Below are 16,183 nucleotides of genomic sequence, written 5' to 3'. Positions count from 1 at the left end.
GATTAAGGACACAAATGTCATTATAGACTACTTGAAGTAATGTCAATCATGATTGTAGAATAGATGATGATGATGATGATGATGATAATGACGTTATTGAAACAAATGTCTGTAATTGTCACATTTTACCCAACAAATGTTTTTTGAATTGAATCTCTGCAAAATCGCCTGTATGGAATTATGAACATTGTAGACGGGAGCCAACACTTGTAGATTCAGACGGATAAATGAATGGCTTCGTATTCCACAAAGCCTGTGTGGGAGGACAGATTTTTTCTGATGTATTGAATTACTAATAATTAGTGTCTATAAATACTGGGAATACATAGGTCTAATAAAGTAATACATCACTCAAAAACATTATCTTATTGGGCAAACAAACATTATACTCATAAAGTAAAACAGACGGGACACGGGAGGAATACATTTTTATCGTATCCTAGGCGTATCCCGTGCTATCCACAATGGGTCGACAAGTTCAAGAGTGGTGTGGTACCACCAGGTACCAGGTGCTGCAGTCACCTCAGCAAGAGTGGGGTGGTACCACCAGGTACCAGGTGCTGCAGTCACCTCAGCAAGAGTGGGGTGGTACCACCAGGTACCAGGTGCTACAGTCACCTCAGCAAGAGTGGGGTGGTACCACCAGGTACCAGGTGCTGCAGTCACCTCAGCAAGAGTGGGGTGGTACCACCAGGTACCAGGTGCTACAGTCACCTCAGCAAGAGTGGGGTGGTACCACCAGGTACCAGGTGCTGCAGTCACCTCAGCAGGAGTGGGGTGGTACCACCAGGTACCAGGTGCTGCAGTCACCTCAGCAAGAGTGGGGTGGTACCAGCAGGTACCAGGTGCTGCAGTCACCTCAGCAGGAGTGGGGTGGTACCACCAGGTACCAGGTGCTGCAGTCATCTCAGCAGGAGTGGTGTGGTACCACCAGATACCAGGTGCTGCAGTCACCTCAGCAGGAGTGGGGTGGTACCACCAGGTACCAGGTGCTGCAGTCACCTCAGCAGGAGTGGGGTGGTACCAAGTGCTGCAGTCATCTCAGCAAGAGTGGGGTGGTACCACCAGGTACCAGGTGCTGCAGTTGTAACGGGGAAGCCCGTGGGTATGTCCACAGTCACGGAAACAGGTGTGTTGACGAGTGACTGTGGCAGTGCGGGCTGGTAAATTAAACTCACTTCCCCATAACAGGGTTAACAGACGCATAGGTACGGTAGTTAGGAGTGAATTCACTTCTTAGTGCAGCGGCCTGTGTCGTCGCCCGCGGACGCGGGAGCCCCCTGTTCGACTCCCCCTCGGGACATTCTCATTCAACATCAAACACAACGCAGACCCAGTATGATCCGTCACACAGTCACCTCAGCAGGAGTGGGGTGGTACCACCAGGTACCAAGTGCTGCAGTCACCTCAGCAAGAGTGGGGTGGTACCACCAGGTACCAGGTGCTGCAGTCACCTCAGCAGGAGTGGGGTGGTACCAAGTGCTGCAGTCACCTCAGCAAGAGTGGGGTGGTACCACTCGGGAACCAGGTGCTGCAGTCACCTTAGCAGGAGTGGGGTGGTACCACCAGGTGCTGCAGTCACCTCAGCAGGAGTGGGGTGGTACCACCAGGTACCAGGTGCTGCAGTCACCTCAGCAGGAGTGGGGTGGTACCACCAGGTGCTGCAGTCACCTCAGCATGAGTGGGGTGGTACCACCAGGTGCTGCAGTCACCTCAGCAGGAGTGGGGTGGTACCACCAGGTACCAGGTGCTGCAGTCACCTCAGCATGAGTGGGGTGGTACCACTCGGGAACCAGGTGCTGCAGTCACCTCAGCAGGAGTGGGGTGGTACCACCAGGTGCTGCAGTCACCTCAGCAGGAGTGGGGTGGTACCACCAGGTACCAGGTGCTGCAGTCACCTCAGCATGAGTGGGGTGGTACCACTCGGGAACCAGGTGCTGCAGTCACCTCAGCAGGAGTGGGGTGGTACCACCAGGTGCTGCAGTCACCTCAGCAGGAGTGGGGTGGTACCACCAGGTACCAGGTGCTGCAGTCACCGCAGCAGGAGTGGGGTGGCACTGTCTGGTACCACCAGATACCAGGTACTGCAGTCAACACCATGCGCTTATCTCACATACAGCGCTACACTAAGAGTTGCTTTTAAAAACACCAGTGTGTATTCACTCGGTGCATCACAGTCACGAAAAGGGGCTAATCTTATCCATAATCAATCACCCGAGGCGAGGATCCGTTGGCCCCACTTTGACAATAGCCACTGGCCTTTTGTGGAAATTATCATTCCACAGAAGGACACTTTAAATGCAAAACTAATCAAGTAAATTTCGAATCATTATTTCCCATCAAGGTTGAGATAAAGACGCGGGGGAATAGCCCCTTTCCGTCCATCATGCAGGATCCAACCTCCAGCCCCTCCTCCGGTGCGTTCATTTGCATCAGTATACTTGAGATCACTTCACATCGCTCCACAGCACCTTCAGTGCATTTTACAGACTCCACTTTATAAGGTGGTAATATAATAACAGTCCAGTCCTAAAGCGTAAAATGACCTATTTGTGGCACATTTAAAAGCGGAATTAACGTAGAATGGAGACGAGCCCTAGTTGCTGCCTTTATAATCTTATTGCTAAGTGGATTTGGCTCTGTATCCTAACTTCCATCCTGGGCATAACAAAAGCAGAGGTAAAGTGCATTCCGTCATGCAAACTGCCTGTAATCGAATCATATCGACGGGAACTCCCGGGATTGGATGTGGTTGATTTTGGAGCGATACCAGCCGATGAGTTGACAGGATTTACGGAGAGGCAACCGGGTCCCAAATATATGAACAACGGGGACCAAAAGCACATCATTGCGGATTTTACCGAGAGGGAGGAAAGAAGTTCTTTCAAATCACAGGACTCGTTGGGAAATAACTCAAATTGGCTGAGAAAGGACGCGCTGAACGGTGTGCAAAAACTTTCCCATTCTGAAGTGACATCTCCTGCCCCTGGCAGTGCCATTCAATCGGCTGAAAATGGCAGTATATATAAAACAACGAACCGCCTCTACAAAGAAAGCGGACAACAATCGAATGCGTCTAAAGAGAACACGGTTCCGACCACTTCGAGAGGACAGCGCCGGAGACGAGAGCGCAGCAGCGCGCACACGGCGGAGAGTGTAGGCACTGGGTCTGGGTTCCGATGGAGCGGCGGAGACGCCTCGTCCTCCGGGAAGCGGGACCTTCAGCTGACGAGTTCAACATTCGCACTCACTGGGGATTCTGCTCATAACCAGGCGATGGTCCACTGGTCAGGACAAAACAGCAGCGTAAGTAACTCGTATATTCAATTAGGCTATTACGCACGGAAATCCCGTGCTATCCACAATGGGTCGACAAGTTCAATAACATGCTCTCGGATGATCCCTGGCGGGATCGTATTAGGCCACACGTATCCCGAGAACGTGTTATTGAAGTTGTTGACGCAGTGTGGATAGCCACTGCCAGCAGTATCCACTGACTAGATTTTGACTGCATGCATTCTTGGTATGAGGCATCAGAGCGCATGCAGGGCAGGGAGTGAAAATGCTCTCGCGGATCAGATGATGCATAGGCTACAGCTAGATTAATGGATTAGTGTAAGTCACTCTTTCACTTTTCCCTCTCACCGTTTCTACCTTTCCCTCCGTCAGTGTAGCTATAGCACACTATCTCAAGTGTGTCTGTCTGTATGTATCTCACTCACTCACTCACTCACTCACTCACTCATACACACAGCACAGGCGCACACACACATTCTCTCTCCCCTCCCTCCCTCCTCTCTCTCTCTCTCTCTCTCTCTCTCTCTCTCTCTCTCTCTCTCTCTCTCTCTCTCTCTCTCTCTCTCTCTCTCTCTCTCTCTCTCTCACTTCTCTTGCACACACACCATGTTGTGGCATGAGAGCTTACATTTTCAACCAATAATTATGTTAGCTGTTGTCACTTCAGCTGATTTACAAGTTGATCATTCGTCGCACATGTTTAACCATTAAAATTGTGTTGATTTAAGACCATATATAGTGTCAAGACTGTAAATCCCACTGGTAGTTAACCAAGGTCTTTAAATGATAGACTGCAGTCTGCAGCAGTCTCATACAGGTGCATGCAGCAGCTTAATTCAATCGACCACCGGATTTAATTAGATTTCCTAGAGCTGCAGTGCAAAGGCTTTAAGCTTGGTTTTAAACCTGGATTGTTAGTGTTGAGGCTTCTGGCTGTGGCTTCACCTGAAACGAGACGAGTGTGGTGAAGGTCCAGGGATGAACAGGCGTGGTGTGGTACCACCAGCACCAGGTACCAGGTGCTGCAGTCATCTCAGCAGGAGTGGGGTGGTACCAAATCAAATCAAATGTATTTGTAAGGCCCGACAACACACGTTAATGTCCCCATGGGCCGGACACGTCTTCTTTAACCCTTTCACTGCCGCGTTACCAAAACGGTTAACCCTTTCACTGCGACGACACACAGATGGTTAACCCTTTCACTGCCACGCGACACAGCCAGTCGGTTGTGTGATAGCAAAGGGTTAACCTTCTGTCGTGTGGCAGTGAAAGGGTTAAACAAGTCAAGAAGAAACATCACAATAAATCAAGAACAAAACAAAAACACCATGAAGTCCAAAATGTTTTAAATAAATCAAATAAATGAATGCAACACTCCCAGACATACCCCACACAAAGGTAAGGAAACACTCACTAAAACCTAGCAATAAGAAAAAATGCACCAGAGCCGATGTGGAGGAGAGAAACCTTAGAAGGGCCGATCAAGGGGGGATCCACCAGGTACCAGGTGCAGCAGTCACCTCAACAGGAGTGGGGCGGTACCACCAGGTACCATGTACTGCAGTCAACCCCATGCACTTATCTCACATACATACAGCGCTACACTGAGAGTTGCTTTTAAAAACACCAGTGTTTCGAAAAACAAAGAAGCAATGCAAGCTCACTGTAAACTATAGTTAAACACCGGAGGGTTGAAGGGAAACCAGTTTACAAGTGTTTCAATGTACTACATTTATTTTAAAGGCACCATTCAAGTCCTCTGAAGCACCCCATGACTTTGAGCATCTCATATCTTGAATGTAGGTGTTCGCAAAGCAGAGTTGATCATTAAAAGACAACAGTACTCCCATCAAACGTTACCGATTTGATTTGGAAACAGGTAAATTAAACTAACGCCTAAGGTTATATATCAAAATATATATATATATAAAATATCAAAAGACTGTGTTATGAGGCTGGGGGCTCAGTGTAACAATGTGTCATGTCCACACGCCAAATCTGCAGCATTCATTCATTCCTTTGTTTTTAAGTAGTCAGCTCAGCAGAGTCATGTAAAAAAGACACGGAAGCTCGCTGGCAAATGTTTAAATAATAATGTTATGCGTCAGAGACCTGGAAGTTAAGAGGGTCAGCGCTGGCAGCTGTCCAAGCAGGTGTAACATCGGTGTTAACGTAATCATCCTTCCTGTTTGACACCACTCTGCTGACTCTTTCTTGACTACGTTATTAATGAATGATGCAGATTTCGGTGTATGGATCGCAACAGGGCTGAGGGAGGAAAGTCTCTTCTGATGGATCGGTCGATGCCCATAAAACAAGTTTATAAGATTGTGCCACCGCATTTTGGATGATAATGGTAGTAATAATAGCATATTAGCTGGATCTTTATTATAGTGAATTGACGATGAATCAACCCCACGCACAAACCCGCAGATCGATTGATGAGAGTTTGTACTTAAAGGATGCCTTACAACTCGATCTTACCGTACAGGAAATAATACGGAATGCACGCGGTAAAAATCATGGCAATTTTTTTTTATTGTAAATGAATATTTCAGCTTGTGTCTTCTCAAGAGGAGCCAAGCTTCCCCTGGAGCATATACAGGGTTCACACCCTGTGCTTTCTACCAAAACAGACATGCCATAAAAATAAAGGAAATATGACTTGGCACTATAGGGTAAATAATATATATGATCTGGCTAAGAGGATGTGTAATGAGATCCCTGGTTGGTTGACCTGCTGTGTACGCTGCACAATCGAATCAAATTATGCTGTTGTTGTTTATCTCCCTCCACTTTAGTGTTAAATGTCTTAAATGCATTGCAAATTAAATATTTCCGGACAAGTAGAAGTTATTGAGCAAATAATGTTTGCTCCCATACAAAATAAATACCAAACACACACCTGTAGTAGGCCTACATGCAGTGAGTGGTACATCCCACTTGGCTGCTAGATTATGGCAAAAATCATAATCACGTTTATTTAGACTGATATTGAAAGCGCGATTATTAAACATCATTGATTTGAGAACATTGTATGACGATGGCTGAATTTGTTTTACCTTTCTTCTTAATTACCGTGGCTCCCTCCTCCCTCTCAACACAAGCTGAAACTACTGTTTAAATGCAGCGCACCGTTGTGAAGGAAGGGTGTGCTGCATTTACAACAAAAGACAAAATGAGAGCAACACGGCATGCGGCACAATAATCGCTTTATCTCGATTATCTTGTTTTCATGATCGTGGACTAATTGCCCAGCCCTACCCACTTCCTTGCGACCTAATGCTTTCAAAGCTTATGTCCTCTGTTAGGTCATCGCCCCCTCTTTTTGGTGTTTCCCACCTTTCTCTTATTTCATTCTCGTTCATGCGTTAAGCGTTAGATGCAAAAGGTTTTAAGGGTAGGGCTGGGTATTTCCCAAAACGATTCGATTCCGATTCACATCGCGATTAGATTTCCCATTCGATTCAATGCTATAAATGGTTCAAGGAATCCTCTGACATGTTGCATTGTTAAAAATATCAATGTTTACATTAAGAATTTACTCTCAAGCACTTTTTATTGGAACATAAATTACCATGACCAGCTTTGACCAACACAAGCTGTGCAAAATCAGACACTAAACTCTGCAACATTGCTAAAATTCGTCACTGCCTCTCCCCCCCCCCCGCCGCTGAATCCCTCATACACCCCTTCATCTCCTCCCGCCTGGACTACTGCAACTCCCTCCTCACTGGCATCACCTCCCGCTCCCTTCACAAACTGCAGATGGTCCAAAACTCAGCCACCCGCCTCCTCACTAACACCCGGTCCCGTGAACACATCACCCTTGTCCTTCACTCTCTCCACTGGCTCCCGATCAAACAATGCATAAACTTCAAAACACTACTCCTCACCTTCAAAGCCCTCCATAGCCTGCCCCCCCCCCCCCTACCTGACTGATCTCCTTCTCCCCTACCACCCCACCCGTTCCCTCCGGTCCTCCTCCACTGCCTCCCTCACTGACTCCCGACATCCAAACTCAAAAACTTTGGTGATCGGGCCTTCTCTCGCACTGCACCCCGACTCTGGAACTCCCTCCCTCAGTCCATCAGAGACTCCCCTACACTCTCTACCTTCAAATCTCGCCTCAAAACCCACCTGTTCTCCCTAGCCTTCAACGCCCCCCACCCATAACCCCCCCCCCCCGACCGATTGATGTTTGTTCCTATCGCTTTGTCTTTTTTGTGTTATCTCATGCTGCTTTCCCCTATTTCCCCCATGGTCTCATGTTCCTTTTCTGTTTCTTTCTTTGTTTTTACTATGTTCCTATAACTACTGTCAGCGTCTTCGGGTCATTGAGAAGCGCTATATAAATAAAAATGAATTATTATTATTACTACAAAAAGTGCTTTCTTTACTGCAGCCAGTGTAAATAAAGGGGCTACAAACATAGCCTACATGTAAACAAGACATAACGTATCCCTCAGGAAAACAAATAGCTTATTTGAATTATAAATTAAAATGTGCAAAACACTGAAAATAGTGCAATAGATGAAGGTATTTTGGGGAACGAAAAAAACTCTGGACATTGTAAACCTTAAAGTCCCTTAAACTGAAGCCCTTCATGACTGCTTTCTCACTTTTTGGAGATGGTAAGATTTTGCAAGAAAAGGAGCTGATCTACATGTTGCGGAGTGAGGCAGCTTCTCGGTGCAGTAACGATATCGCCAGCGGTTGAGAAAACTCTCTCAGAAGGGACACTGGTCCCGGGGACTCAGATACCGCTTTGCTTGGCACACCAAAGGGGGATACTCCCCTGCATGCACCATCCACCAGGCCAGGGGTTTTTCAGAGAGTGGAACAGGTTTTACTTCCCTGTATCTCAAGTTTCTTTATTAGTTGTCATACAAAAATACAGAATACTTTTATATCAAATGCTTTTTTCTGTTCTGTTCCTGAGAGTGTGCTAGATACAAATAAAAATAGACTGCAATAGTCAAAAGTATGTAAACAAGTGTAAACAAAAGTGTTCAATATACATATATACAAATAATACAATACAGAGTAGGAAAAAAATATTAGTAACTGAGTTACAATACAATATACAGTACAATGTAGAAATGGACACTTAGGGTAAGGTGCAATGAGGTATGAGTTGTAGTGCAAATCTCTTTACCAATAAATATAAAGTGTGTTAAAGTGTCTAAAGTGGGTAAAGTGGGTGCTACAGTCAGTTGTTTATTTAAAGTGAGTGTGTACGTGTGGATGTGTGTGCTGTGAGTGTATTTGATGGTTTGTTACATAGTGTTATTGTCGTTGAGCATCCTGATGGCCTGGAGATAGAAGCTCCTTCTGAGTCTCTCTGTGCTTGCCATGAGACACCGGTATCGCTTGCCTGACTGCAGCAGTTCAAAGAGGCAGTTGTTTGGGTGGCTAGAGTCTTTGATTATTCTCTTAGCCTTACCCCTGCAACGCTTGTTGTAAATGTCTTGGAGAGTGGGAAGCCCACCTCCAATTGTGCGTTCGGCTGAACGGGCCACTCTCTGTAGTCTGCTACGGTCTTGTGCGGTGCTATTCCCAAACCAGGAGGTGATATTGCCAGTCAGGATGCTCTCTATTGTGCATGAGTAGAAGTTCTTAAGGATCTTCTGACTCACTTTGAACTTTCTTAGGTGCCTAAAGAAGTAGAGGTGTTGCCGTGCCTTCTTGACTACACTGTCAATGTGTGTGGTCCATGTCAAGTCCTCGGATATGTGGACTCCGAGGTACTTAAAACTGTTCACTCTCTCGACCTGTCCCCCGTCGATGCTGAGGGGGCTGTAGTCCCTGACCCCCGACCTTCTAAAGTCCACAATCATCTCTTTTGTTTTGCTGAAGTTCAGGGAGAGGCAGTTCTCCTGACACCACCGCGCCATATTCTCTACCTCTTCCAGGTAGGCCCTCTCATCGTTTGCAGAGATCAGGCCCACCACTACTGTGTCGTTAGCAAATTTGATGATTGTGTTGTTGTTCCGCTGTGCCACACAGTCGTGTGTGTACAGCGAGTAGAGGAGGGGACTCAGGACACAGCCCTGGGGGGCCCCTATGTTGAGGGTGATGGATGAGGAGGTGCAGTTGCCTGCTCTCACCACCTGGGGTCTACCCATCAGGAAGTCCAAGACCCACTGGCAGAGGTCATAGTTCAAGCCCAGGTCCCTGAGTTTGGTTATGAGTTTGGAGGGGACTATGGTATTGAATGCTGAGCTGTAGTCGATGAACAGCATTCTCACATAGTTCTTGTCCAGGTGTGATGCTGCTGTGTGCAGCACATGGGCTATGGTGTCCTCCATGGACCTGTTGGGGCGATATGCAAATTGCAGGGGGTCCAGGTTGATGGGGAGGGAGGAACCGATGTAGCCCTTCACAAGCTTCTCAAAGCACTTCATGGCTATGGAGGTGAGAGCTACAGGGCGGTAGTCATTGAGGCAAGTGGGCGTAGATTATTTGGGTACAGGGATAATGGTGGACTTCTTCAGACAGGTGGGGATGACAGCCTGTTCTAAGGATAGGTTAAATATGTCAGTGAATACCGGGGCCAATTGGTCAGCACAGACTTTTAGGACGCGGCCGGGGATACCGTCTGGTCCTGCTGCTTTCCTGATATTCACTTTCTTAAAGGTCCTCCTCACCTCATGTTCTGTTATCCTGAACACTGAGTCTCCATCAGCAGTGCCCCCCCTCCATTGCAGTGGTTTGTAGGCTGGTGTTGTTATTCACAGCCTCAAACCATGCATAGAAGGTATTGAGATAATTTGCCAAGGAGATGTCACTGTTCAGCTTGAGGGAGGTGCCTTTGTAATCTGTCATCGTTCTGAGGCCCTTCCACATACGTCTGGAATTAGCCTGTTCAAACTGAACTTCAACCTTATCCCTGTAGTGCCATTTTGCCTCTATTACTGTCCTCCTTACGTTGTATCTCGCCGCCTTGTGTTCATTCATGTTGCCTGTCACAAGCCCGGCGTTATAAGCTGAGGTGCGTGCTTTCAGAGCCTCACGGACGGATTTGTCTACCCAGGGCTTTTGGTTTGGGTAAACTCTAATTGTGGTAGAGGGGATTGTTTCTTCTACCAGAGTACAAACAAAGTCCAGCACTGTTTCAGTGTAGTCATTAATATTGTCTGTGTGTGGTGTCTCCATTAGGCCTGTAGGCGGAGCTCTAACATAGAGTATGTGTTACACCTGGCTGGGTGTGCTCCTGTGTGACACACAAAGTAGAGTGTATGACTGAGCAAGGCAGCTCTTGGTATGGATGTGAATAAAGACAGACGCTAGTACTAAAGTGTCCATTCCTCTTTCTTACTACGACATAACACTGTGTTATCGCGGAACACGTCCCAGTCTGTGCATTCAAGTGCAGCTTGGAGCGTTTCCTCTGATCCCACAGACCAACGTTTCACATCTCGCGTTACTACAGGAACACGCTTGAGACTTTGTTTATACTCCGGTAAAAGAAAGATGGCGTCATGATCTGATTGCCGAATGCGCTAACATCCTGAGACTTGTACCCGTTCTTAAATTGCGAGTAGCAATGGTCTAATATGTTCTCGCCTCTGGTGGGACAAGTCACATGCTGATAGAAATTCGGCAAAACTTTTTAAAGATTTGCGCTGTTGAAATCGCCCGCAACCACAATAGCAACGTCAACAATAGCTGTTTGGAGTATGTTTACCTCGTCGTGAAGCTTAGAAATCGCTTCTCCGGTGTTTGCGTGGGGGGGGATATACACTCCGATCAGAATGACCGATGTTAATTCTCTCAGGAGAAATAATGGTCGACACTTGATGGATATATACTCCAGGTTTGGGGAGCAGTGGTTTGAAAGTTCCTTCACGTTGCCTGGATCACACCAATTGTCATTCAACATGAAGGCTATTCCACCTCCCTTCTTTTTGCCGGAATCTTCCTCCGTATGGTCTTTGCGGTGGATGAAAAAGTGATCGGCCGGTTGAATGGCGTGGTTTGGGACGTCCGGCATCAACCACGTCTCGGTGAAGCAGAGAACATTGCAGTCCCTGATGTCTCTTTGGAATTGAATCCTTGCTCTGTTCTCGATTGATTGCACATTGGCCAGTTTTGTGTCTCCTGGATCGCAGCCTGTCTCAGACGCCGGCTCTCTTTCCTCGCCGTCTTCCCCCCTTCTTTCATGGGCCGATGTCGTTTCTTCCCAAGATCTCGGCAGGCCATTGTTGTTCTTCGGCGAGCCGATCCAGAGAGCAATCCAGTTGGTAAGTGTAACTTAATCCAATGTCTATGAGTGACTCACTGTCATATACATTAACACTTTGATTGCCCAACCCGAGTTTTCTCGGGTTTACCCCCCGCGGGTTGAATGCCCATCACGAGAATATTCGTTTTTTTTCTCACCAGCGTGCACACGTACACATACTATCGATAATCTAGCGTTTATTTGAAAACTATTCATAAATAGGCCGAAAAATGACAACGTTCTAGAATATTCCAGTACAGGGTGATTATCATGGAATCTCTTCTTTTTTCCGTGAAAACGAGGGCTTTTCAAAATGATATAATACAGAAATGAACCGATAAAAAAACAATCCGCTTCGACAATGTTGACTGGAAATGGGTCATTGATAATGCGACGGGCAGATTAGACACATAGCCATAATTTAAAACATAGATAGATACATAGATAGATAGATAGATAGATAGATAGATAGATAGATAGATAGATAGATAGATAGATAGATAGATAGATAGATAGATAGATAGATAGATAGATACTTTATTAATCCCCTTGGGGAAATTCAGGGTATCTCGCAGCTCATACAGTATACCAGTGCTTCTCAAACTTTTTCTGTCAGGCCCCCCTTTGGCGGACCAAAATATTTTGGGCCCCCCCCCTCGCCCCAACAAAATAGTCATGAAATGGGCCATGTTTAAAATTATTGAAATAACACCAATATCGTGACCTTTCAAATTGGCCCTATATTTTGTTTTCAGAGCTGTCATGGATGAAAAGCCCCAGCTTCACACAGATACTGTATGTGGTGCTGAATGGTATCAACACCTTAACTGCTGCATCATGAGATACTTGGTGGGCCATGAGATGAGATACTTGGTACTCAGCACCACACTCTGAAACTAGCTCTCTAGGTGGTATCAGATGAGATTTCAAAGAGTTCTTCCAAGAGTTTGGATGGAGATGTGTCAGGAAGCTTTGTCTCAATGTTGTCTGTAAAGGTTTTTTTTATCCAGAGTAACTTGGTGATCCTTTTCTGTGTTTTATTAAATAATGATTTTCAGATTTTGAGAAATGGTATTTTCATGGAGAACAGTGCAGCTGCAACAGATAGCACTTTAGTGAACATTTTCTGGAATAAAAAAATATATATATTTTTTTAAATAAATCTCAAGGCCCCCCCTGTCATGCCTCTACGCCCCCCCTGGGGGGCGCGCCCCCCACTTTGAGAAACACTGCAGTATACAGACATTGACAGTTCCCATTCAGTTGTTTCACTTTATGTCTGCATCATGAATAAAAAATAAGCACATGATAAAATTCAATTAAATCATCTATCAATATCAATAAGAGCGTGATGAGATAAAAGCAGGTGTACAAAATAAGTGTGTAAAAATAGGTGTATGAAAACAGTGTATAAAAACAGGTGTAAAAACAGGTGTAAAAACAAATTAGGCGATATTAACGTTAACATTGAAGTGGTGCTGGGCATTCAAGTCAAGTCAAGTCAAGAGTTTTAATTGTCACGGCATACAAGTATACAATGAAATGCGGGTGGTCTTGCCCGCGACGATGTGCAATACAGTGGTACAACATATAATAGAATCCAATAAAAATACAGTGGTACAACAAATAATAGAATCCAATAAAAAACAACAGTGCAATAAACAGGTAACATGGGGTGACATCTCGGTATCTGTACATAGTATTTACAGAGCATATAGGACATGCTAGGTAGCTTTAGTAGTGCAATACACTGTTCCTGTTGTTATACTAATTTAAAGTGGCCTTTCCTCTTGGCCATAAGTGTGCGTGTGTGCGGCATGAGTGTTAAAGTGGCTGCTAGTGTGTGAGCGTGCTCAGCGTGCGTGTCGTGTGTGTGCTTGTGTGTGCTTGTGTGTGGATAGTTCAGTTTCTGTGGCTCTCAATGTTCATTGTTCAAGGCTCTGATGGCCTGGGGGAAGAAGCTGAGCCTAAGCCTCTCCGTCCTAGTAGCTGGGGTTCGCAGGCGTCTGCCTGACCTCAGCAGCTGGAACAGGCTGTTATTGGGGTGGTGGGGGTCTTTCATTATTCTGCAGGCTCTGGATTTGCACCTCTTGTTGTATAGAACCTGCAGGGTAGGTAGCGCAATACCCGTGGTACGCTCGGCTGAGCGCACCACTCTCTGTAGGGCCTTCTTGTCCTGTGCCGTGCTTTTTCCATACCAGGCAGTGATGTTTCCGGTCAAGATGCTCTCTACAGCTCCTGAGTAGAAGGACTGGAGTATCTTCCCCGATACTCTGAACTTCCTTAACTGTCTCAGGTGGTAGAGGCGCTGCTTCGCTTTCTTTACTACTGTGTCTATGTGTGTTGACCATGTCAGATCCTCTGAGATGTGGACCCCCAGGTACTTGAAGCTGCTCACCCTGTCCACGGTAGCCCCGTTAATCATCAGTGGTGTGTGTGTCTCCTGCTGTCCTCTCCTATAATCCACGATCAGCTCCTTGGTTTTACCAATGTTCAGGAGCAGGCTGTTGTCCTGGCACCAACGTTCCAGTACCTCAACCTCCTCCCGGTAGGCCTTCTCGTCGTTGTCCGAGATCAGCCCCACCACCACCGTGTCGTCTGCGAACTTCACTATGGAGTTGGAGCTGAACTTGGCCACACAATCGTGTGTGTAGAGTGAGTACAGCAGGGGGCTTAGAACACAGCCCGGGGGGGACCCGATGCTCAGGGTGATGGTGTTGGAGGTCTGACCCCCCACCCTGACCGCCTGGGGTCTTTCACTCAGAAAGTCCAGTACCCAGGCGCTCAGGGCGGAGCTCAGACCTAGCTCGATCAGCTTGTCCACCAGTCTGGTGGGGATTATGGTGTTGAACGCTGAGCTGTAGTCAATGAACAACAGTCTCACATAGCCCCCCTTCTGACGGTCAAGGTGGGAGAGAGTGCTGTGCAGTACCTGGGAGACCGCGTCGTCAGTGGACCTGTTTGTCCTGTATGCAAATTGCATAGGGTCCATATCACTGGGGAGGGAGGCACAAATGTGGTCCTTGACCAGCCTCTCGAAACATTTCATGACCACAGAGGTGAGTGCCACCGGTCTGTAGTCATTTGGACATGTTGGGGAGGGTTTCTTCGGTACAGGGATGATGGTAGACATCTTGAAGCAGGCAGGGACCACTGACTCCGCCAGGGATTGATTAAATATGGCGGTGAACACCGGGGCAAGCTGGTTTGCACAGGACTTAAGTATGCGTCCTGTTATACCATCTGGGCCAGCAGCCTTCCTGGTGTTCACCTGCATAAATGCTCTTCTCACACTGTGTTCCGACAACGAGAGAGCGCCCCCGCCCCCCCGCGGTTGCCCCCCCCCCCCCCCCCCCCCCCCACAACAGCCGGTGCGCCAGTGACGTCACTAGCCAGAGGGCTAGCGGCGACACTGTCTACACCGAACCGAGCGTAGAAGGAGTTGAGTTTGTCCGCGAGAGAGGCGTTGTCGCTCCCCATTGAGGGGGCGCTGACTTTGTAGTCAGTTATTGTCTTCAGTCCCCTCCACAAGCCTCTTCGTTTGTGTCTCCAGTTTCTCAGCATATGTCCTCTTAGCAAGTTTAACAGCCTTGCGCAGAGTGTAGACTGAAGCCTTGTACTCTTCCATATTTCCTGACTCTCTGCCCAGGTTATAAGCCGTGGTGCGAGAGTTCAGGGCTGCTCTAATAGTGCTGTCCACCCAAGGTTTCTGGTTTGGGAAAACCCGCGCCTTTTTTTGAGGACAATACCGTCAGCTACTGTTGTTATGTAACTCACAACGGTATCAGCGTACTCGCTGACGTCACTGGCGCTTCCTTTAAACATGTCCCAGTCCGTGTCTGTGAACGCATCCCGGAGCGTGGCCTCTGATTCGTCAGACCACTTTTTTGTCTCACGTGACACGACGGCGTCACGCGATCTTTGTTTGTATGCAGGGATTAAAAAAATGGAGTCGTGATCGCTCGCGCTTGCAGCACCCATCAGTGGCGGAGCCGCTACAGCCTTGTAGCCGGCTCTGAACGGGGTGTAACAGTGGTCGAGTGTGTTTCCCCCTCTTGTGGAGCAGGCGATGTGCTGAAAAAAGGACGGCATCACTTTTTTCAGATTCGCCTGGTTGAAGTCACCAGCCATTATCATCGCGGCTTCCGGATGCTTGATCTGTTGTTTGTTTACATTTACATTTACATTTTGTCATTTAGCTGACGCTTTTATCCAAAGCGACTTACAAGTTCTGTACGACAAGCCATCAGGAAGGGCACAACTCTATCAGCTGAGTAACAATGTTCATCAAAGTGTTGAGTGCTACAGTGTAGGTTCGTTTATTAGGACAAGTGCATGACAGTATGGTTAGTTAGGGTTAGATTTTTTATTTTATTTTTAGATAATGGTTGAAGAAGTGCGTCTTTAGTCGACGGCGAAAGATTGGATGTGTTTCGGCTGTCCTAACTGGGGTGGGTAGTTCATTCCACCATTGTGGGGCAAGGACTGAGAATAGGCGACTTCTCTTTGATGACCCTCCCGGAGCTTGGATAGGAGTAGGTCTGAGGCGGCCAGAAGATGCAGAGCGTAGGGGTCTTGAGGGTGTGTAGTTAGAGACCATTGACCGGAGGTAGGCGGGAGCAGTTCCCTTTGCCGCACGGTATGCTAGGTCGAGGGCCT

The 16,183-nt window shown here is 47.2% G+C and overlaps 1 protein-coding gene across 1 annotated transcript in view; it reads left to right on the top strand.

Annotated features, from left to right (window-relative positions):
- Nucleotides 1-2,820: 2,820 nt before the first annotated feature.
- LOC311234740 (VPS10 domain-containing receptor SorCS1-like) overlaps nucleotides 2,821-16,183 on the top strand; it is a gene marked incomplete at both ends in the record, with an annotated part of 304,411 nt that continues 291,048 nt past the window's right edge. Inside the window, one exon of the mRNA XM_084321983.1 lies at nucleotides 2,821-3,306. Coding sequence (XP_084178109.1) covers nucleotides 2,821-3,306 — 486 coding nt within the window. The remainder of the gene's footprint in view (nucleotides 3,307-16,183) is intronic.

Source organism: Notolepis coatsorum (assembly GCF_963971535.1).
Source record: "Notolepis coatsorum genome assembly, chromosome: 9".
In the NCBI taxonomy this organism is placed as follows: Eukaryota; Metazoa; Chordata; class Actinopteri; order Aulopiformes; family Paralepididae; genus Notolepis; species Notolepis coatsorum.
The sequence above is the reverse complement of the archived record's forward strand: the minus strand, read 5'-3'. Positions and strand labels throughout refer to the sequence as shown.